Source organism: Phyllopteryx taeniolatus, chromosome 20 (assembly GCF_024500385.1).
Source record: "Phyllopteryx taeniolatus isolate TA_2022b chromosome 20, UOR_Ptae_1.2, whole genome shotgun sequence".
NCBI lineage: Eukaryota > Metazoa > Chordata > Actinopteri > Syngnathiformes > Syngnathidae > Phyllopteryx > Phyllopteryx taeniolatus.
This window is the reverse complement of record NC_084521.1, coordinates 12,152,830-12,170,004: the sequence shown is the minus strand read 5'-3', so window position 1 is coordinate 12,170,004 and position 17,175 is coordinate 12,152,830. Positions and strand designations below refer to the sequence as shown.

Sequence of the window (17,175 nt, the reverse complement as noted above, 5' to 3'; positions counted from 1 at the left end):
TACTTCGCTGAAATAACTACTGCCTCTGCATGTTTCCTCCAACTTTGACTTGTATATTTCTGCAGAAGTTTTCCTCCCCCACTCTATAAGCAATACTATGTGCCCCTCCATTCCCCATTCACCACCACACCTCCTGTGTCTTCCTTTTAGTATGATGCTACATGAACAAACCTTTTCATACTTGCAGTGTTGAATTATTATTATTTTAATTATACAGTACTCAATATTCATTGTTTTAGGCATTTCCCCACTCTTTTGACATACACATATCCTTTTTTAGCCTGCCCACCACATCCTCTGTCATCTTAAAAGGTTTTTCCAGACTCACAGCTAACAAGATACTATATATCATCTGTTTTGTTACTTATTTAACCTTATAACCACCTAATTTTCTTCATTCAAGTTCATACATTTTCCAGATTGTTCCAGTCTTTTGGTCTCTCAATACTGGTTTTATAATTACTCCAAGTTTCTGACATATTTCGATTTTTCTATCTGTCCTACATTAGACATCATGTAATTCCCAGAATTTTATCACCACTTTATTCCTTTCTCATCTGTTTTCCTTTGTATAGTTCTCATTCTCCTTTGTTTAATTTCGCTATACTGCATGAATTCCTCTCCCTTAGCTGTTGTGAAATTCAAACAGTTGTTTTTGATGACACAACAGGCCACAACGGTATGCAACGTGAGATGAGATGTCAAGGGACGGATGGAAGGAATGCTACATAATAATAGAAGTAAAAGTTATGCATTTGACACAAGTATCAACGATAAAGGTAACTTGTCACAGCAAAATTTGTTCTCAAGGATTGTACAAAAAACAACAGTAAGCAAGTTTAGTCTTATATTCCTTTTTATTTTTGCTCATTTCTTTAGAATACAAAACAAGAACCAAAATAACATGTACAAAACAGATTACTGAACACAGGTGACCGAGGTGACATCTTAAGTAAAGCCAGTATGAGACATTGATAGTGAGGAGTCAGCCCGACGCTGCATCTGCAAGTAATGTCAAAAACGGCTTAGAATTACTTGGTGCTTTCCATCAGTAGTGCTATTCACAAATGGAATTTAATAGTAATGGGTTACTTTAACTTTAGTAGTTAGCAGTGGTGTAGTGTTTAAGACCTTTAAGAACAAAATAATTGAGACAATTCAATGACGTGTATGACACAATTTCTTATAGTCTCCAATTTAAACGCACCCACACACACACGATGGTTCCTGCGTATCCACTCTATTAATGGGTGGCCTGGCTAAAACAGATCAATTCTCTTCCCGCTAACATCACCAAAAAGATATCAAGGACAAACCAAAAAACTGCTTCAGCCGGAGTTGGAACAACACTCAGCCAGAGCCTAAAATCCCACTCTTTCCCTAAAATACGCTCACGGTAAAACACAATGCACATATTGCATCACTGAAAGAAATAAGATAAAACCAACAAGGTCATCTTAATTAAACACAAAGCTGTGAAAACAGAACAGCTGGTTCTGCACATAACGGTGCAACTTTGCTATTTTTTATTATTATTATTTTTATTTTTTTTTGCATGAACACTTCTCATCTTGTTTCACATTTAAGATGGGGTGACTGGGAAGTCAGCATCGGAGATTTATTACTTTTAACGTCCTTTGGATGTGTTCCTTTTGAAGGAGTTTGCATCGGTCACAGCAGGTCGATTGCGCTAGCGTTACTTGACATATCAACATACAGAACATGCATTCAACATCAGACGCATCTCCAAAATAGGTGGGGACAAACTACTCCGAGCTCCAATTTCACCACAAGCTACTTAAAACTGTAAAATTCTGCATGACAGCCTGCATAAACAATTGCATGGAGGTTTAGGCCGTTGGATGTGAGATATGCAACAGGCTTGTAGGGGTGCGGCGTGGAATGAAGCCTAATTCCATTAAGACTCGAGGATAGACGGGCCTGACCCATCTCCCTGTCCTAATGGACCTACATGGTTTCAGATTCACATTATACTGGAAGAAGACAAACTGGTTGCAGATGCTGGCAGAGTTGGTCCACCGCCGCGAGCAAAAAACACTGGAGTGGAGTGTGAATGCATATCATACACCTCACCTGCAGACACACCAAGGTTCAAAAAGTGAAAAAAAAAACCCTGACATTTGTCAGCACTTAGTGGGTGTGTTAACACCGCCTGTGCGTAATACTCACTCTGCTTGGACTTCACCACTGCGGGGGCACATAGCTGTAGCTCTGCGTGCCGGCAGGCCGATATGTGGGCACGGTGACGGGGTGCGGGGCGAGAGCGGCGGGCGCTGGTGATGGAGTCGACAGCAGAGTTCCTGACATGCAGAGAGAACAGGATCGGCATATTTGTGCATCCAGCATTTTTACTTGACACAAAAAAAGCTCAACTGTACTATTTAAGATGTTGCCAGTAATTTGGGATAAAATAAACAAGTGCCAACAGAAACCATAAAACACAAATGACCGAAATAGCTACATTAAAAGAAGGTCGCTTATATACAGTATGTCGGTCTCTCTAGGGTCTTCTTATATTTTCTTCCCTTGTGTCGAGAATATATTTACCTATTATGATCCTAGATTAGTCTTGCCTGAGCAGAGAGCTGCCATAATAGTTATTACTTCAATGCTACCCACCAGCTGACATGGCCATAGTGGTGCCGGCTACCATCCCCATAGCAACCCCATTGTTGCGGGGAGGAGGGATGGATGGGGCATACATGGCCGCGGGCATCCCATTGGGCTGGACCACTGTTGTGTGATGGATCACGTGAGGCGGTGCCGCATACAGTGGCTGTGTGAAGTAAGTACCTTGCTGTTGTGAAGGTATCAGCGCCTACATTACACCAAGCAGTACAGTGTATTAGATAGTATTTTTGTGTTTTATAAACTAGGTAGCACCACAAACTTCTACATACCTGTGCATAAGGGTTATGTTGGGGGTAGCTGCTCCTCACTGGGTATACAGCAGCTTGGTAGGGGTTTGGGGAGGATGAGTACGGCGGGACAGTCCCGGTGTTTGGGGAACAGGACATTTTGAATTGAGCCCCAGGGGCGTAACCTGGATCACAGAAGAGAAAATGAAATGCATTCAAACAACTCGCTGGTCACATCAACAGGGAGGCTACACGTGTTACAATTACAAAAAACAGGGAGGCTACAATTGCAGAAATACTCCAAACATGTTCCAGTTCCCTCTCCATTACATATCTGTACTATTCAGTACAAGTGTTTTTTTTTTTTTTTTTTTTTTACTATACGTGACTAACTTGTATGACCGTTAGGAACGTTACAGGGTTATTAAAACATTGTAGCATTAATATAGGGTTTATAATAGATCTTACCACTTGAGAAGGCTGGATTTGCTCCTTGGTAGACATTAGGAGTGTATGCTGGGGCAGCTGCTGCGTAGCCAACAGGGAAGCCAGCTATCACGACAACAACAAATTAAAAAAAAAAAAACATTAAATACTTGCATAAAACCTTTACTTAGGACACTTGATGCAAAAACCTACCTGGATAGCCTATACCCTTGGAATTGGTGAAGGGAACCCCTGTTGGTGCAGGGCTGTACACTGGATTCATTATGGCCACCAAATCCTGCGATTAAAGAAAAAAAATATATGTATATAGAGTATATACTGTATATACTTCTTTCACCTACAGTGCATGTAAAATGTCCACAGACACACGTCTGTTCAAGATGAATCATTAAAAAAAATTAATAATAATTGTACTACTTAATTGGAAAAAATATTTTCGAAAGTGTAAGTAAAAATGAACAACCGAGATAATGGGATTGCACAACCCTTTAGATGTGACCAGAATGAAGCAATCACATTCAAAGTCAGATGTGCCCCCTATCGGCGACCACGGCGCATTGCACAGAGGCTGAAGCGATGACGGGCGTCCGGGGCTCAAAATGACTCCACACTCGTTACGTACGCACTTGTGGAAATAAAAATACACACTCTCCGTATTCGAAGACACAACGGGGCACAGTGCGACGTTATATGTCAAATATCAAATAAAACATTTTTCTCTCACTGAACACACGTTATATATGGCAGTTTAACTACAAACAAAGTCAGGAGAGTGAATGCGATTAAAATGATAAGAAGTTGACGATATGACGGCAAATTTGAGTTTAAAAGATGATTAGAAATGACAGTTCGGTGCACGCTATTGGCGTTATTGGGAGCGGTGTTGGCTGCGCTCCGCGCTGAACTGGGGATGCTGTGGAGGAATTTCGGCAAGGTGTGCGAAGGTGAACCGAGCGACGCTTTTGTTATCGTTAGCTAGCGTCAACGCGCGAGCCCGACTAGCAGCTCAACCTGAGCGATGCCGCGTGTGCTTTGCATTGAGAACGTCCAGTATTCATACTATGATACCTTTGCAGGAAATGCACCTGCCTGACCACGCAAAACAAGCAAACAAACAAAAAAAAAAACAACAACAACAACAACAAAACACCTCTGGAGGGACGGAGTTAGTGCACAGCAGCCAGGAGGAGGCCGCAGCCAGCCGGACAGCTGTGTTCTGCACCACTGGCTTGGCCCAACACGGCAGACAACACAACGCTAAGCAAAATAGCCCAAATGTACTGCAATAACTTACTGGTAGATGTTATTGCCGTGTGCAAATTAGGCTTCTTTGAAGACCCGATGGCAACTCAAATGAAGCTGGCTGTTGTTTTGCTCCCAGATGCTGAACTCTTTGGAGTGCCCCGCGTCACTTCCGCATAGCGCCGCGTGATAAGGGCCCAAACCGATTGGGATTTATTCAATTATTTAGATATTTTATTATGTATTGTGGTCATAAAATCTCTCACAACGCACAACAACAAAAACTATGAGGAAAAACGTATACAAAAAATTGCAATTGTATTTGTAGAACGCTTTGCAAATTAATTTGGGATTTGTTAAAATCATTATTTATCTAAGACAATTGTACAACATATTCGAATTTTTGGTAATTATTTTCTATAAAAATATAATATATATATACAATTATACATGACTACATTTTAACCAATTTTATTTGTGTTTTCTGTCCCGTAGCTTGATATACAGTTTGTGCTTTTTTAAAATAAACTAATAAAATTCAAATAATAATAAGATTGCAACACTTTAACCTTCTGCAACAAATGCCTCAGATATGAATAGGTGAATATGACACGCCCCCTTTAAACCGTGTGTTTAAGGCGTCGCTAAACTGGCAAGGGCAAAGTAATCTGTGTGTGTGGACGGGTCGAAAAACCGAAAGAACAAGGATGCCGTTGTACGGTATACGGTTCCACACAACGCCGCGCAATAACCTTTCACAAGTAGGTAGGTAAGTACGTATAAATAAATTGAGAAATGAACATGTTATGATTCAATTTCAATGTCCATGCATTGCCTTTGATGGCAACATTGACCCGCCTAACATGGCCGCCACGTAGTCACGCTGTTTAACTGGGCTGCTCCACAGCGCTTGCCCGCATACCATGGGGTGTGTAGTGACGTCACATCAGGTCCTAGCACGTGATAAAACTGTATTTAACTGCGGCGGCGATTTATCCTTATTTATACACTTAACCCTAATGAATTAAGCATTTTAAGAACTTGACGCCATACTAGAATGTTTTAGAATGACCAGATTATCTGGTTATAATGTTACTGATTATTATTATTATTTTTTTCTTCAAGGACCTTTACGCATCATTTCCCCTCAGCGGTTGAACTGGGAAGAATGGGATCCATACTGTTGTGGTTCCAGTAGCACCCATGTATGTGTCAATAGCTAAAATGTCGACATTAAATTAATAATAGGGGGACATTCTGTGGGGTTAGGTGACAGTTTTCGCTCGTTTGCAAACAGTGGGACTATTATGTCGGGCGCGGCCGGTGGAGGCTCCTCTTGTCTGGGCGCAGCAGGAGCTAGTTGCAGCTCCGCCGGCCCTCTCTACACTACGGCGTCCGGGGGAGGAGCAGGGGTAGCCGGGAGGCTACCTGCTCGGGTCCTAGAGCATATTTTCTCCTATTTAGAGCTCGCCGATTTGACCCGATGCGCGTTGGTGTGCTGGCACTGGAACAACATTCTGGGGGATGAAAACAGCGAAGTGTGGCGCAGCCTGGGCGCTCGAACATTAAATGAAGAAGCTCTGCGGTCTGACATCCTGTGCAACCTCCCTTCATACAAGGGAAAGGTGAGTTTACCATTTGGTTCCGATTGGGAGACCCGTGGATTGATTTGCACCATCGCTGCTACTTTAAATGCCCCTTTTGCGTTGTGGTGATGTATAAAGTATTCGGGGTCACACAGAATGGGCGATGTGTCTATAAGACAGGATGGCAAGGGGGAAAGCACTTTTGCCTGTTAGTGGTTAGCGCGTCTGCCTTGCAATTTGTAAGTTCAGGGACTCCCACATTCCAAAAACATGCATGTTAGTGTAACGAATTAAAATGTGCGAATGGTCGTTTGTCTGGTTGTGCCCTGTGATTGGCTGGCGACCAGTTCAGGGTGTACCCCACCTCTCGCCCAAAGTCAGCTGGGATAGGCTGCAGCTCTACCCTTGAATCTAACGAGGACAAGCAGTATATAGCAGTAGTAATGGATGGATGGTTGACTAACATGAATTTTGGCTGCAGAACCACCACAACATTCCTGACCTTCAGAATGATTTTCACCTCAATGGTTGCGTTACTGTAACTGTGTAAAATGTTCTCGATGATCACAGTTCGAATCTGTCTCCAGCTCAAATCCTTCCAACACGCTCTGAGCTCCCATGACTGCTCTCGCAACGTGTACGTGAAGAAGAACGGATTCACCTTGCACCGCAACCCCATCGCCCAGAGCACAGATGGAGCACGGGGCAAGATCGGCTTTTCGGAGGGGCGCCACGCTTGGGAGATCTGGTGGGAAGGCCCTCTGGGCACGGTGGCGGTGATTGGCATCGCCACCAAGCGGGCGTCCATGCAGTGCCAAGGCTACGTGGCCCTTCTGGGCAGCGACGACCAGAGCTGGGGCTGGAACCTGGTCGACAACAACCTACTTCACAACGGGGAGGTGAACGGGAACTTCCCACAGTGTAACAATGCACCAAAATATCAGGTAGGAGCCAATGTGGTGACTGTTGCCACTACATAAAATACTGGATACAATGGAACCTCTAAATTCAAACGCCCTTGAGTTCATCAACCACAATTTGGGGTAAAATACTGAAGTCACCTAAAACAGTACAAATGGCCACAATAAGTCAACAACAACAATAATTAAAGAAGGAAATGCACTCGTGTCAGCAGCAGTGTCCGAAACACGCACTGTGTATATGGCATTTGGACACATCAGCAAACACAAATCCCCTCCGAAACCACGTTGACAAGTTTTTTATGGCTGACGGAGAGGAAAAGTTGGCTCAGTCTCGGATATACTCAAAAATCTATTTTTAAGGCAGACTTTTCCAGAAAAGCTAAGACAACAGAAGGAGAGCTCCGCCAAGCCCAAAACTAGCTGACAAACGTACAGTGCGTACCTACTTGGCACAGTTGTGGTTGTAGTGTAGAGGTTTGGGGTCGTCATAACTGGGTTTCTTGCTTTAGCAGAAAGGGTATTCATCCTCAATACACGAAATACTTCTCTCTGTGTAATGTCACACCTTATTATATTGCATTTTTTGTATAGTATTGATGGTTCCTATACTCGCGACGTGATACTAGTGGTACAAAGTGGATTAAGTCCCCACTGAAGGCCTAGGTACCGGTACTAAATGCTCAGCCCGCCACTACCTTCAGCAGTCCTCTCTCTTTACTCTGAAATCCCTAAAAGCTGGTATGCATCCATCACGACCTATTAAAGGGTAACGATTACACATAGAATACAGTAGATAGTTGTTAACTTCTTTGTACACTTATATCACTGTTAAAATGTTGATTAAACCGTTGCCCATTTTGTATTTTTCTGCAGATTGGGGAGAGAATACGAGTGATTCTCGACATGGATGACAAGACATTGGCCTTCGAGAGGGGTTTTGAGTTTCTGGGAGTTGCGTTTCGGGGACTGCCCAAAGCCTGCCTGTTCCCTGCAGTCTCCGCCGTGTACGGCAACACTGAGGTCACGATGGTGTACTTGGGGAAACCACTGGATGGCTAGGAGCCGTGTATAACTAAAGGTTGCGAAGGCCGAACCGTCCTGTTTCTCCTAAGCAGCCCTTCGCATTCATAGCGAGGACTGTTGACATTTCTACCACATCTCAACATGAATCCTGAGTCAGATTTTTAGACTGTGAAAAGGACTGCTTGTTTATTTATGCGTCAGTATGGGAGCTAACACTTTTACAGTTTAGATACCAGACTGCTTATACATGTAGGACATCAAATTATATAAACTTTTCACCCGATTCAGCGCTGAACATGAACCACAGATTTGGCCCATCTAAACCATTGTAGACTACGGCAAACACTAAAAGAACTCAATTTTAACGCAATAAAGCTCGCTGTTAAAGAGTTAAATAAACAGCTCATTGTAGAATAATCTATTATAACCCTTGTTTATTATGATTTGTATGCCACAGCAACGCAACCTGACTCAGTAGTTGTCATGCATGGAAAGTGGCATATGGACGGTTATAATCAGTCGTTTTTAATCCAACACATCCAATAATGGTGGAAAATGTCATGTCAGTGTGTCCTTTTTAATGTGCTACTATAGTATTACACTATATACTATTTATTTCTCTGTTTTATCTATGGTACTATTACTGTATGGTTGAAAAGCTGGAGAATAAAGTTATTACACGGTGCCACTCTGGGTGGCTTTTTGATGCATTCTTCTGTGGCATGGTCTCATTGTGGATCACCGCATTCATGACCGCATCTCTCTATTCTGATATTGTCGTTCTCTGGCACTGTCACTGTATGTGTCGATCCGTGTCTCCAACCTTGATATTTTCCCAGTCTTTTTTTTTTTCCTCTCAAACTCCCCTAATAGTATCTGCTCATTTTAAAGAACTGAAGTATGTTGATTTCTCATTTGATGTTTCCACAAGAGGTCAGTGCAGCAATTGTCTTGTGCATGCTTTCCATGCAACATAGACCTCTCTAAATGAGTATTCTGCACAGTCAAAAAAGTGGCAAAAGTACACACACTCTGTAATTAAGTAGAAGTACAAATTCTTGTGTATACTTCGTGTAAAAAAAAATAATAATACTGGAATTGAATTATAATACGATCGAATAGAAGTACTGATTAAACTCGTTAAGTAAAACTACAGACTCTGAAATGTACTTAAGTACATTTTTTTTAAATTTACAGTCATCTAGTATACTGTAAACACATAACCTGTTTTGATTACTTTTAGGCTGACAATAGACAACGCACTTGCACAACAAATTCTACTTCTGGATATATTTAAACACCATGAAACTGCCTTTTTCCTGCAGGAAAATTTCCCACATCCCCCCTACTATTATACTCCACCTCCTCAGTTCTCGAAAATAGAACGCAGATTTACATATCGTGCTGTTCCTCATCACAGCCTTAATCCCTGAAGCTAGGCAAACAATAATGCCTAAGATTCATATTCAGTCAACACATCATTAGACATGCTCTGATTACAGCTGCTACTATAAATTATAATTCACCAACTGCCCTTCTATTGTCTATGCACCTGCCAAAATAATCTAATTTACATGAAAATAATCAACAAATTACTTGACCTGTAGCACATTAACAAAGATAACTATTCAGACAAAAATATTGTCTTTAAGGTGTGACATTGGAAAGACAAAATATGTACAGTATAGGCATGGGAATACATTAAGCAGTTTGGACAACAGCGACTCTACCAACACAGATAATACCATTAGGTACACCTACATCAAAACAAGAAGGTAAAGGTACACGTTAGGTTCACTCTAAATTGTCCATAGATGTGACTGTTTAGTGGTTGTCTATATGCACCCTGTGATTGGTTGGTGACCAGCTCTGAGTGTATCCAAAGTCACCTGGGATAGGCACAAGCTCACCCGTGAACCTAGTCAGGATAAGCACCATTGGGCAGGTGTATTAGTTTACAATATTTTTGCATGGCAGCGCACTTCATTAAAACGATGATGACATAGTACAAAAAATATATCAAAATGTAAATGCCAACTGAGATCATGTTAGTTTAACGCAAAGAACGCTATAGATACTCAGTTAATTGCTATACATGCTGCGCATGAGCACTATTAGTGTTTCGGCACCTGCCAACCAAATACATTAGCCTCTTGGCATCATATGCCTCATTGATTGTTGTTGCCACACTTGTGACCTATGTCCCAGGCAGCCACTTCACTTCCTTATTCCTTGTTCCCTATTTTTGCTTTTGGTTTGGATACTAAGGATAAACAATTTGGGTCAAAATATGACTACAGGGACAATGAAAAAAAAAACAAAGTGTAGTGAATATCTCCGCTGAATTGTATTTGAATGCCTTACAGCAGTGAAACTATTCAATACAAAACATCCGATAATGTTAACTGTACCAATAGGTTTTGTACTAACTACTGTAGCAGCAGGCTTCAAACCGAGCAGGAAGGGTGTGTACGTTGTCTGGTTTCCTCTCCAGTATGTTGGCTGATCAGAGTAGGCCAAAAGTGTGTCAAGAGTGTCAATTGCGCATTTTCGCAGAGCTCTTGTGGTGGCAGCTGCGCTCGCAACCACATTTCTAATATGTGAGATATAACGCCTGGGCTCTGGCGAGGAGGAAGAAGACAAGTTGAGCACCACTTGCCTTCCTGTGGCCCCTCGAGCTTGAGAACCTCTGATTGCAGCTTTGTCCATGTGACTTGGCTTCCGTTGCATGCTTCTGTGAATAGTAAAACAGAGGTGTCAGTGCTTCTGTCAGAGGACGGCACATGAAGATCACACATGAGAACACACTACAGCGGAGAGTGAAACAGCGATATGGTGAGGGGAGCGGGCATCAGTGGCTTGGGGAATCCACACCTAGCCACCACTGTAAGTTAATGCATTATGCAGTTTATTACTGGAAAACTAACAGATACTGTCTAAGAAACAATCTGAATGATAACTTTAAATATTTATTTATTGGAGCAGTGCACATTGTTGATCACACCTATCTCGTACTATATTATCGTTATTATTTTTTGTTGTTGTTGTTTTTTCTGTAAAACACATTGCTTGGAGACCCACAAAGTGAAATTAGTAAAATTAAGACTTTAAAAATAATACTATTCAGTATGATGTACAGTACTGCATTTATTTAAGTGCCAGCTCATTTTGGAACTATTATAGAAAAGTAACAAATGAACATTTAATACATTTTTAAATAAAAAATAATAATAAATAAAAAATAATGTAAATTAAATGTGACATGGGTTTATGATCACTGGCTTTGACGACAAAAATGAATACTGGCAATCACAAGGTGAAAAAACACAGTTTCACATGGTGCTTTGAAATATAAGAAAAATATAAAATTGATATACAGTATACAAATTAAATGATAAGTATTTTGTAGTTTATAATTTCATGTTACATTAAATTGAATATTATATGGTAGTTTAGGTGCTTTTGGTTTTACATTGTGGCATGAAGACAACAATAATAAAACGTGTTAGTTATTACACAATAATTACACCAAACCGAACGGTATTAAAATTGCTGCTCAGCTATATATGAAAAAAGTGGAAAAAAATATGCATTTTCATAAAATACCTCTCTTTTTTTCATTATCTTCTGAACAGTGAGGATGTTAAAATGTCAGTTCACGGCCCTTCATCCATCCTCTTTTGCTTACTGTTATCCATGTGGACCATCCTCACACCAACCTCAAGTCATCCACAACACAGTCAGTGCAAGCTGGTAAGCGTTCCCTTTTTATATAATGGACTAAGTTCCATATTATCGTCACTTGGCTGTGGGTCAGTGTGAATGTGAGTGCGAATGGTTGTTTTATTTGTATGTGCCCCGCGATTGGCTGGCAACCCGTTCAGGGTGTACCCTGCCTCCTGCCCGATGATAGCTGGGATAGGCTCCAGAATGTCCACGACCCGAGTGAGGACAAGCTGCTCAGAAAATGGATGGATGGATAGTAAATGTACATTTCAATATGCAAAGACATGAATACGCCAAAAGTGTTAAAAAAGTGCTAAAACACTGAGTTTGTTTTATTTCTCTCTCTTATCTAATAATAACTTTAAAGCACATTCATTATTTTGAAAAATTGAGGCAATCGTTGCAAAAAGTACAAAATACAACGACAGCAATTGTCATTCTTGTTGGTTTGTCGCAGGCTATACTTTGAGGTTAAGGGGCATGATACAAGATTCTGGGTATTTTATTCATACCATAGTGACTCAACCACTGGGAGGTGAAAATTAAATTGCACCAAATATTATGCATTTGTAGTATTAGTAGCTGTAACAGTATTATCCTGCTATCTAATTAACATCCTGCTTGGTGTAGGGGAAAAGGTACAGTTATAGATCGTACCACAATTTCTTCCTTTACTTTACAAAATAAAAATAAAAAGCAGAAGAAAAAAACCCCTAATAATTCTAGCTTAATAAATACATGGGCATAAAAGATCACAATGCATCCCACGACCTTTTCCAATCATTTATGAAAATGTGCATACAGTACCAGTCTAAGGTCTTCTTCTCATTCAATAGCTAGTACTTTATGCACCATATGAAATTACAAATTGTTCAACAAGAACAAAATAGGTTTAAATAACAACAACAGCTCAAATGAAACTGGCTACTGTCTTTTCAATGTCACTGAAAAAGGAAAAAAAGTTCCTAATTTTGTCAAAGAAGACGAAAGATTTGAAATGTTGGACTCTTAAGTACCGCAACATTGTAGCCAACAGCGTCCCGACCAATCATGTATTTTGTGTTCTCTCTCTTTGTCTACAGACACAAAGAACGACTCTCTGCAACAATAGCAACCTAACGTCAATACCTGTGGGACTACCAGGCACCACTGAGGAGCTTCAGCTCAATCACAATCTTATCAAGACACTACAGGACAACTCTCTTCAGTATCCCTCACTCACTAGCCTCAGTTTAGCCTGCAACCAGCTGGAGAAATTACAGTCAAACACTTTTCAGCACTCCGAATTGTTGAAGAGTCTTAATTTAGCAAATAATAATCTGAATATTAGCTATCTAGAAACCAGCAACGCTTTAAAGACCTTGCCCAAGCTTAAATCTTTAGATCTATCAGTGAATAAACTGGATGAAGAAATGGCTGCCGTCCTTCTTCAAAATCTGACAGCCCTGGAGTACCTAAATCTTTCAGGGAATCTCTTACGCCGCCTGGACGAGACCTCATTCAGGGATCTCCACCAGCTCAAAGACCTCGACCTGCAGAGGAACCTCCTGTTTGAGATCGACAACGCCTTCGACAGCACTCCCAGATTACAACGACTCAACTTGGCCTTCAACTATCTACCTTGCCTGACTGACTTCGACATGACCCAGCTGGTGGTCCTCAACGCCAGCCACAACTTCATCGAGTGGTTCATCTCCAGGCAGGATGTCAACGACACTTTCCAAATAGAGACGCTTGATCTGTCCGATAACAAACTGCTGTTCTTTCCATTCCTACCCAACGTGAGCCGGTTACGGAATCTGTACCTGTCCCACAACATTTTGAGTTTTTATGAGCACCTGGCGGACAATGTCACATTCCCCAACTTGACCGCCACTGTCAAGTTCTACAACCTGAGGAAGAACACAAACAACATCACGGCTCAGCTGTGGGATGACAGTCTTCATGGCGACATCTCCTCGGTGGAGATTTTAGACCTACGAGGAAATCAGTTGCAGTACTTCCCGCAAGGATTCATCCACAAAATGCCCTCCCTGTCTAGACTCCGAATGTGCACCAACTGTCTAGAAAGCTTGAATCTAACTTCGGAGCAATTCTCTGATAGCTTGTATGAATTGGACGTTAGCAACAACAGACTGAAAGAGATCGTAGCAAATGATGTTACGTTGAGAACTCTGAGCAATTTGACATACCTAAACCTTAGCCTGAATGATCTTGACTGCTTATCATCAGAACTATTGTTTGCCTTGCCAAGCCTTAGGTCAGTGGACCTGAGTTACAACAACATGGGAATATGCCTTCCTGAGGAAGTTGAGGGCAGTGCAGGGATAGCCTGGAACACCACAGTGTCCTTAAGGCAGCTTTATCTTAAGGGATGCCACCTTCCAAGAATTCCGCCTTTTGCATTCTCCGGACTCTCTCTCACACATTTAGAACTATCTGATAACCCCGGACTAAGAGGCCAACAATCAATAAAAAGTCTGAGCACAACATTACACCACTTAGGTTTGGGAAACACACACGTTGGGGAGTTGGACTTCACAAATTTTCAGAATCTGAAGTCTCTGAATATTTCATGCAACTCTCTCGCACATCTTCCAGCTTCGATCTCGGGTCTTGACTTAAAACAGCTTGATTTAAGGGACAATGAGCTGTCCACTATTCCCTCACTTCAGGCCAACACATTAGCCTCTAAACTTCACACTGTTTTCCTCACAGGAAATCCATTCAACTGCTGTCAGACAGAGTGGTTTAGGACATTTGAAACAACAAAGACAATCCATATGGTCGGACAGTCGGAAATGGAATGTACAGATCTTTTCCAAACACACAGCATCTGGCATTCCCAGTCATTTTTGTGTCATGAGGAATATGGAGAATCTATTTTCTGGTACATTCTCCTTTTTGTACCCGTTTGCATTTCTTTAGTGGGTATTTTAACGATTTTATTCCTCACGCTGAAGCCCAAAGTGATACAAAAATCAATCAAAAAGAAATATTTAACGCCTACATCCTATTGACACTTTTTAAAGTCTCGGCAAACCAAAATAAGTTTATGTTGAAAAATGGTATGAATCTCAGAAATAAAATCAACCTTTTGTTAAACTGTCATGGATTATCAAAGCACTTGTAGGTATACTGTGTGAGTCCAACATTCACAACATACTGCACATTTTTACGGTGTATAATCAATAACCGATTCCAGGAACAAAATGTATGTTTTTTTTTCTCGTTTGTTTTTCAGATGGGTGATTTCTCAGTGAAAAACATTTAAAAGATTTTAAAATGTAGTACTTTTACATTTCAGAAAGATTAAAGGTGAGATCATCAACAAAAACGTCATCGGCGTAAGCATCTAATCCAATTCAATTACTTGTGGTGCTTCCAACCACTTGGGGCCATATTTGCATGTTATTTGGTCCTCGCTATGGTATCCTGTGATACACTAACCAGTGTAAGCAATAACATTTTCACACTCACACAGAGTATTTCATTTCCCACCATCGCATGCACTGTTGAGAGTGTGGTTCAAAGCCACAGCCTCCTGGTACCTCAATCTAAAACTGCGGCTTGGTCCTGTTTTGTGTGTGAATGTGTGCTTGGTGGTGTTCTTCATGTGTGAACATATGCAGAGGTGGTGTGGTGCGGTGCAAGCTGTTGCTATAAGCAGCGGAGGAAACAAGAAATTTCCTGTTTTGCTCAAATGTGTAGCAACTGCCCAGTTCCGCATCTCAAAGAGGAGCGTTTCCTTCCTAACGGATGAAGGGCAAATGCAACATCAACACAATATTTCAATGTGAGGAGCACATTTTGGATCCTTGTGCTTGCTCATCTTTTCTGGAGACGTGCAGAAAGGAAAGGAGAGGCAGATATCCGTCAACAAATTGAAAAAGTACATAGACACCCTGTAAGTGTGTATTTATTATTAATGAGTGAAGTTGCTGAAGAGCAAGAAGGCTGATATGTGTAGTTACAGAAGAGCAATAGGCCTAACCAGAAGGTAACCAAAATACCGCTGTGGTGATGCTCAAGGTCATGGCGGTTAAAGACGTATAAATAGAAACTACAAAGAAACCTTGACATAACTAAAATCACTATTTAAAAAATAATAAAAAGGCACAGTTGAGAACAAATCAACATTTAACTTTTATTTTTTTGTGGAGTTAAAGATTCAGTCAAAAATTCTGGAAAGTAATCTTATTCTGCCATCCCTATCTTTACTTTGACAACTTCAAATGAGTGAAATAAACCTGTTTTCTGTTTCCAAGAGGATATGAGAAAAACAAAACAACCACAACATAAGGTATACATGCCTATAATCTATCCAACCATTCATTTTCTACATTGCTTGTCTTCATTGAGGTCAAGGGTGAGCTGGAGTCTATCCCAAACAAACAACAATTTACACTCACATTCACTGTGCGAACCACTCATCTTCCATGACAATGGAATACCACTTGATGGTATTTAAAGTATATTGTTATAATTAATATAGTACCTCCAGTTCTGATGAAGTTCTTTACCATATAGTGAAAAAAAAACCTAAAAGTGTAATAAGTGAGGATTATCATTCAACTTTTTTTAGAAAGTGTATTTTTTTTTTAGCGTTTTAGATTTAGATTCAGAAAACCTTATTAATCCCCATGGGAAATTAAGGGAGCAGAGTGTGGTATAGTTATTTACACAAAATCTACTACATAAATAAGTGAAAAATATACAGGATGTATTTACATTATTGCACACTAGATTGTACAGACACAATCAAGTGTCAATTACAATTATTATTTTACTGTGCAGTGACTAGTGGTTAACCTGTTTGCCTCACTGCTATGAGGTTGGGTGTTCAAATCCAGACAGTTTGCATATTTTCCCTGTGCTTGCGTGGGTTTTGTCCCAGCACTCCAGTTTCCTCCCACATTCCAAAAACATGCATGTTAGTTTCATCGAAGACTCGATAAATTGTCCAAAGGTGTGAATGTGAGTGTGAATGCTTGTTTGTCTCTATGTGCTCTGCTTTTGTCTGACAGCTACTAAGATTAGCACCATAACTTATAATAAATTGGTTTCATATACAGCTTTTCTAGATAGGAAAAGATGCACCAGGGAATAAAGACAATTCTGTTTCAGAACCAAAATGGTATTCAGCAGTTTCTGCTCGGTGTTAGGGTATTAAATTAATGATCCTCAAGTAAACACACCTTTAAAGATTGTGAGCTTATTGCAGATTGCTCGTTTTGGTTCCATACAGTATGTGGCGATGTGCTGCTCCTCAGTGCAGGGGCAGATCTACCGTATTCTAGAAGGGGGGGGGGGGGGGGGGGAAATAATTCCTGAAAAATCATAAACTAT

The 17,175-nt window shown here is 40.8% G+C and overlaps 3 protein-coding genes across 10 annotated transcripts; 2 read left to right on the top strand and 1 right to left on the bottom strand.

The window, feature by feature from the left end:
* Positions 1 to 838: 838 nt before the first annotated feature.
* fam168b (family with sequence similarity 168 member B) lies at positions 839 to 10,833 on the bottom strand. Of its 2 annotated transcripts, none has more exons than XM_061757836.1 (7): positions 10,760 to 10,833; positions 3,519 to 3,603; positions 3,348 to 3,431; positions 2,922 to 3,064; positions 2,641 to 2,839; positions 2,191 to 2,321; positions 839 to 2,094 (listed from the first exon to the last, which is right to left on the bottom strand). In XM_061757836.1, the coding sequence occupies exons 2-6, from the start codon at positions 3,586 to 3,588 to the stop codon at positions 2,203 to 2,205; spliced, it is 615 nt and encodes a 204-aa protein (XP_061613820.1). In that variant the 5' UTR covers positions 3,589 to 3,603; positions 10,760 to 10,833; the 3' UTR covers positions 839 to 2,094; positions 2,191 to 2,202. The 2 variants fall into 2 exon arrangements, with proteins under 2 accessions (XP_061613820.1, XP_061613818.1); XM_061757834.1 differs by lacking the exon at positions 10,760 to 10,833 and adding an exon at positions 4,621 to 4,779.
* fbxo45 (F-box protein 45) lies at positions 4,155 to 8,810 on the top strand. 7 transcript variants are annotated; one of them, XM_061757830.1, is made up of 5 exons: positions 5,202 to 5,337; positions 5,694 to 5,773; positions 5,866 to 6,193; positions 6,742 to 7,098; positions 7,951 to 8,810. In XM_061757830.1, the coding sequence occupies exons 3-5, from the start codon at positions 5,876 to 5,878 to the stop codon at positions 8,134 to 8,136; spliced, it is 861 nt and encodes a 286-aa protein (XP_061613814.1). In that variant the 5' UTR covers positions 5,202 to 5,337; positions 5,694 to 5,773; positions 5,866 to 5,875; the 3' UTR covers positions 8,137 to 8,810. The 7 variants fall into 7 exon arrangements, with proteins under 7 accessions (XP_061613816.1, XP_061613817.1, XP_061613814.1 ...); XM_061757831.1 differs by having other exon boundaries at positions 5,239 to 5,333; XM_061757832.1 differs by lacking the exons at positions 5,202 to 5,337; positions 5,694 to 5,773 and adding an exon at positions 4,155 to 4,270 and having other exon boundaries at positions 6,033 to 6,193.
* On the top strand, positions 10,273 to 15,305 carry nrros (negative regulator of reactive oxygen species). Its single transcript, XM_061757824.1, has 3 exons — positions 10,273 to 10,986; positions 11,736 to 11,853; positions 12,909 to 15,305. Exons 2-3 carry the CDS (start codon positions 11,749 to 11,751, stop codon positions 14,844 to 14,846), a joined length of 2,043 nt encoding a protein of 680 aa, XP_061613808.1. The 5' UTR covers positions 10,273 to 10,986; positions 11,736 to 11,748; the 3' UTR covers positions 14,847 to 15,305.
* Positions 15,306 to 17,175: the final 1,870 nt, after the last annotated feature.

Coding starts and splice junctions, on each gene's coding strand:
- fam168b (XM_061757836.1), bottom strand. CDS start 3,588: ATGAATCCAGTGTACAGCCCTGCACCAACAGGGGTTCCCTTCACCAAT. Junction 3,432..3,518: donor CAAGGGTATAGGCTATCCAG/GTAGGTTTTTGC, acceptor TTGTCGTGATAG/CTGGCTTCCCTGTTGGCTAC. Junction 2,322..2,640: donor CACTATGGCCATGTCAGCTG/GTGGGTAGCATT, acceptor TCTGCATGTCAG/GAACTCTGCTGTCGACTCCA.
- fbxo45 (XM_061757830.1), top strand. CDS start 5,876: ATGTCGGGCGCGGCCGGTGGAGGCTCCTCTTGTCTGGGCGCAGCAGGA. Junction 6,194..6,741: donor TCCCTTCATACAAGGGAAAG/GTGAGTTTACCA, acceptor ATCTGTCTCCAG/CTCAAATCCTTCCAACACGC. Junction 7,099..7,950: donor ACAATGCACCAAAATATCAG/GTAGGAGCCAAT, acceptor ATTTTTCTGCAG/ATTGGGGAGAGAATACGAGT.
- nrros (XM_061757824.1), top strand. CDS start 11,749: ATGTCAGTTCACGGCCCTTCATCCATCCTCTTTTGCTTACTGTTATCC. Junction 11,854..12,908: donor AACACAGTCAGTGCAAGCTG/GTAAGCGTTCCC, acceptor CTTTGTCTACAG/ACACAAAGAACGACTCTCTG.